Source organism: Salpingoeca rosetta, assembly GCF_000188695.1.
Source record: "Salpingoeca rosetta unplaced genomic scaffold supercont1.37, whole genome shotgun sequence".
In the NCBI taxonomy this organism is placed as follows: Eukaryota; class Choanoflagellata; order Craspedida; family Salpingoecidae; genus Salpingoeca; species Salpingoeca rosetta.
Genome location: NW_004754897.1, coordinates 143,319 through 148,579, shown reverse-complemented (window position 1 = coordinate 148,579; position 5,261 = coordinate 143,319). Strand labels below are relative to the sequence as shown.

General features: G+C 54.4%; 2 protein-coding genes across 2 annotated transcripts in view; both read left to right on the top strand.

Annotated features, from left to right (window-relative positions):
- The window catches only part of PTSG_10845 (uncharacterized protein), a 6,634-nt gene extending 2,494 nt beyond the window's left edge, over nt 1-4,140 (top strand). Inside the window, exons 5-6 of the mRNA XM_004988168.1 lie at nt 210-367; nt 771-4,140. Of these exons, the coding sequence (XP_004988225.1) occupies nt 210-367; nt 771-3,876 (3,264 nt within the window). The 3' untranslated portion in view covers nt 3,877-4,140. The remainder of the gene's footprint in view (nt 1-209; nt 368-770) is intronic.
- Nucleotides 4,141-4,364: 224 nt separating this feature from the next.
- Nucleotides 4,365-5,261, top strand: part of PTSG_10844 (osteoclast-stimulating factor 1) — a gene marked incomplete at its 5' end in the record, with an annotated part of 3,444 nt that continues 2,547 nt past the window's right edge. Inside the window, 3 exons of the mRNA XM_004988167.1 lie at nt 4,365-4,401; nt 4,656-4,702; nt 4,958-5,015. Coding sequence (XP_004988224.1) covers nt 4,365-4,401; nt 4,656-4,702; nt 4,958-5,015 — 142 coding nt within the window. The remainder of the gene's footprint in view (nt 4,402-4,655; nt 4,703-4,957; nt 5,016-5,261) is intronic.

Here is a 5,261-nt window from a genome sequence, read left to right as displayed (position 1 = left end):
AGCAGAAAAAAAATTTTTATATCCTCCCCCCCCCCCCGCTATATTTTTAATTAATGAAAATTATATGCTTTTACTGAGACTGCTCTGAGATACACTCACACACACACACACAGACACACACACACACACACACACACACACACACACACACACACACACACGCACGCACGCACGCACACACACACGCACACACACGTGTGTGCGCGCAGCCCGGGAAACTCCGCATGAGCATGAGCAATGCATTTCATCGCAAGGACTCAACTTCCGCTGATTCTCGGCAGCAGGACAGTTTCTCCGGTTCACCCGCTGCCATTGAAGACCCTCTGGCCTCCTCTCCTTACTCCGTCTTTGCGCCGCGTCACGGCTCGTGCGTTTGTATTGCCGGCGTGTTTTGTTGTTTTTGGGGTGTTGGTATTTCGCCGCTGATGCGTGCCCTGGCCCTTTCTCGCTGTCTCTGCCTGCCTGTCTGTCTGTCTGTCTGTATGTCTGTGTGTCTGTGTGTCTGTGTGTCTGTGTGTCTGTGTGTCTGTGTGTCTATCTGTGTGTCTGTGTGTCTGTGTGTCTGTCTATATGCCTCTCACCCACTCTCTCAATACACACACACACACACACGCACACACTTTCTCTGACATCACACATTTGAGTGTGTCCCCTGTTCATGGCGTGTTGTTTCATCCTTACCACTCTCACCCCATTCCCTGTGCTTCCCTCCACGCCCTCCCCCCTGCGCATCACATCGCATCTTGCAATCAAACACCACGCGACAACAGGTTTCTTGGGACAGATCCCAACTCGCCTCACGCCCACCGCCAACACCGCAGCGCCACGGAGGTTGGGCCTTGCCTGCAGGCAAGATATGCCCAGCGGGCGCAGCACAGCACCCGCGACGGCAGCACTGGCGATGCTGCCGATGGCGGCGATGATAATGGTGATGGTGATGATGATGGAAGTCAGTTTGCACAACGCTCACCGTTGGATGATGTGCTAGAGGAGGAGGAGGAGGAGGAAGAAGAAGAAGAAGAAGAAGAAGAAGAAGAAGAAGAAGAAGAAGAAGAAGAAGAAGAAGAAGAAGTAAGCAGTGATGGGGAAGGGGACGAAGAGGAAGTCGACGACGAGGAGGAAGAGGAAGATGGAAGGGGTGGAAGGAACCAAACAGAAGCAGGTGGTGTTATCGAGGTTGTCCCAGCATGTGACTCAACCGGTGTGGCCGCTGCACCCTCGAGCGATCACGACGACAACGTCAGTGAAACTGGTGGTGGTGGTGGTGGTGATGATGATGATGGCAACGCCGAAGACGGCGCCGCTGGCGATGATGCGACCACGACCACGAGCACGAGCACGAGCATGGCAGCAGCCGCAGCAGTTGTTGATGCCAGTGCTGATGACAACGACAACGACGATGACTATGATGATGATGATGATGATGATGATGATGATGATGATGATGATGATGATGATGATGATGATGATGATGATGATGATGATGATGATGATGATGATGATGTGTCTGAGCAGCCGCACGTGGTGGTGGATGAGGATGAAGACGTGGATGAGATACTGGCACGACTGGAAACAAGCTCAGAGGAGGAGGAAGATGAAGATGAAGATGAGGAAGAAGAGGAAGAAGAAGAAGGGGTTGAGGAGGGGCACGAAGAACGGGAGGAGGAGGACGACGATGCAAGGGAGCACGATGAGCTTGCTGACATGGTGCGTGGAAAGGTCGTGTGGCCACTGGAAGGGCGGGCAACGCGTGATGGCGTGCTTACAGGCAACCTCGATGGCAACGACACCGCCCCCGCAGCTGCGGACATCAGGCATGCCGGTGACGGTGACGGCGGTGTAAGGGCTGGAGTGTCATCAGCCCATGATGGACAGCAGGCACCACAACAACAAGAACAACTACAACGACGACAACAACAACAACAAGGAGAAGAACAAGAACAAGAACAACAACAACAACAACAACAACAAGAACAAGAACAACAACAACAACAAGAACAAGAACAAGATCATGGGGACACGCCGCCTGTTCCACCCGCGCGCACACGCACATGGAGCATGCAGAGACGTGCAGGCGCATCAGTCACCACGACACTGGCCTCACCTGCCACAGCAGTACCAATCATACACGCCACCACCACCACCACCACCACCACCAGCAGCAGAGAAGGTAGCAAGGACGACACCGGTGCTGGTGCTGGTGCTGACGATGGTGATGGTAATGGTGACGGTTGCGATGTTAGCGTTGCTGTTGATGGTGTTGATGGTGGTGTTGGTGTTTGTGTTGGTGGGTCGCGCGTGGCGAGCAATGCGTCGTCGCTTGGTGTCGGCATTATTGGGCGGGGCGCTTCCCTCCGCCTCTCATCGCGACTGCGGCCACACCGTGACATGGATGATTACGGTGATGATGATGACGATGATGATGATGACGATGATGATGATGACGATGATGATGAGGAAGATGCTGACGAGGAAGATGATGACGAGGAAGAAGAAGGGGAAGAAGAAGAAGAGGAAGGGGAGCATGAAGCTGATGGTGAAGGAAAAGTGGAAGCCGCCGCGAGAGTGGACGAAAGCGATGTGGCGGGCCCGTCGGCCACAACGTTCAGCGCAAGTACGGCGCCTGCACCAGCCACACCCACAGGCGCTGCCGCTGCTGTCACATCTGTCGGTGTGAGCACACAAGCTCAACAACAGCAACAACCTCAACAGCAACACAGCGGCGTGCAGGCAGTGGAGGCTGAGCAAGCGCACAGCAGTCACATGGGTGAGGGCACTACCAGCAGCAGCAGCAGCAGCAAGAAGGAGACGAAGAAGGAGACAAAGACCAAGAGCAAGAAGAAGAAGACAAAGAAGAAGAGCAAGAAGAAGGAGAAGAAGAAGGATAAGGAGGGGCGGGGCGGCAAGAAGGCGTCGCGGTTCAGTGCGCGGGGTTTGCTGGACATCGCCGATGCGCACTGGGCCGCGTTCCAGAGTCACATGAAGCGGCAGAAGAAGTTTCAGCAGTCGTCCACACGCCGCTCGCGACAGGCCAAACACCAATCTCGCCAACAGCAGCAGCAGCAGCAGCAGCAGCAGCAGCAGCAGCAGCAGCAGCAGCAGCAGCACGTCTCTCAACAACCCATGCAGCCCACGCACCATCCCATGCAGCAGCAAGTACATGGTACAGCCGACCAACCGCCGCAGCACGAGCACGAGCACGAGCACTTGCATCAGCAGCAACAACAGCTACAACAGCAACACGAACAGCTACAACAGCAGCTTGTTGGTGATGACGCCCGACGGCTGAAGAAGGAGGCAAAGGAGCGAAAGAAGAGGGAGAAGAAAGAGAAGGAGAGGGCGAAGAAAGAGAAGAAGAAGCAGGAAAAGAAGGACAAGAAGGCAAAGAGGGAGCAGGAGAAGAAGGAGAAGAAGGACAAGAAGAAGGACAAGAAGAAGTTGAGGTTGAGGAGCACATCATCGTCAACTGATCACGATGCACCATTATCGCCAGCAACCCCCGCCGCCATGTCCCCCACGTCGCTGTCATCATCGTCCTTACGCGCCGCCAAGCAGCCGCTGGCGAGCCAGCGTTACCTCCACGCACGCCTCCAGGAGCAACACCAGCAGCAGCAGCAACAGCAGCAGCAGCAGCAACACCACCACCACCAGCAGCAGCAGCAGCACGGCAGCGGTGCTTCGGCCACCTCTCCAGTGCCCCCACCACGACAGCGACACTTTGCCAAACCAGCAGCCAATGGCGGTGGTCATGACGGCGACGATGGGCACGATAATGGTGGTGATGATGATGATGGTGCAGTGGCGTCGTCCCAGTCCCAATCCAGCCACCTGTTTGTGTCCCGGTTCTTCAGCTTGTACGATGAGGAGCAGTGTTGATGCGAGTGGTGGCGCATAGACTTGCTAAGCTGCCGACTTACATGCGGCAACTCGCTTTGTTGCTGACTTGGCTTCCTTTGCTCTTGCTGCTTGCATGACTTGCATGATACATTGTCATGTCATGTGTGATGTCGACCACATGCATACGTGCATGCTGTATGCGTGCTTCACTTTCATTACGTTGTGCGATTTTTGTTACATTACCACCGTTGCACACTTCAAACGCACCCTGACGGCAACAGCCGCATACTAAACGAAATGACGTATCGAAAGCGGACAATGAGGCCAGATGCGCCAGCAGAGGGAGGAGTTGAAGTTGGTGGTGGTGGTGGGAGGAGCTAGCGAGCTACAACTTGTGGTGTTTGCAAACAGAAAACTACAATCAATTTATGCTGTCGTTATTAAAATCCACAACAGGCAGAGCATCCACGACAACACAACCGACACACCTTCTTCTTCTCCAACCGCGGTCAACGAGCCAAGCAATCATGCCTCCCCCAAAGCCCCCAGCACCTGCGAAGCCAGGTGATAATGTGTGAACGGCGACAAGGAGAAAACAGAGACGGAGAGGGATGGTGTGGTTCATTGTGGTTGACATCGTGTACATGTGCTTGTGGTGCATGCATGGTGGGTGGGGGTTTGTTTTGTTTGGGTTGTTGTTCACTGTGATGAAATGATGGGCTGAACGACTGCGATGAATACCTTGGTGGTGGGGAGCGCCTCATGTCCGCTTCCTTGTTTGTGTTGCGTGTGTGTTTGCGCTCTTTCCTGTCTTGCAGGCAAGGTTTCCGTGTACCGCGCTCTCTACCCTTACACGGCGCAGCACGTAAGTGATGGATGGATGGATGGATGGATCGCTGTATCTTCCCTGAAACCGTTGCACGCGCACACACCATCACATCGCATTAACACGGCCTTCGAACACTTCAGCCGCACAAACGAGACACCCGCCGCACGCACACACAATACAGTACCGCGTAACGCAACAGCATGACAATAACAACAGCAAACACACACCCGCTCACGCACATTCTTACACCACTCACCTGCATGCGTGCTTCATTGTTTCCGCACATTGTAGGCGGATGAGCTGTCGTTTGAGGAAGGCGATCTCATCTACGTTCAGAAGCAGGTGGGGTGTGCATGCTTCTTTGCGTGCGTGCGTGTGTGCGTGCGTGTGTATGCTTCTGTGCATGCGTGTCTGCGTGGTGCTTTGGAAAGAAACCATCGTTTACACGCTGTGGTGCGCTGTGGAGGTGGTCGTGATCGTTGTGGAGGTGGTCGTGATGATTTCTGTTGTGTGCGTGCGTGCGTGCGTGCGTGTGTGTGTGTGTGTGTATGTTTGTGTGTGTGTGTGTGTGTGTGTGTGTGTGTGTGTGTGTGTG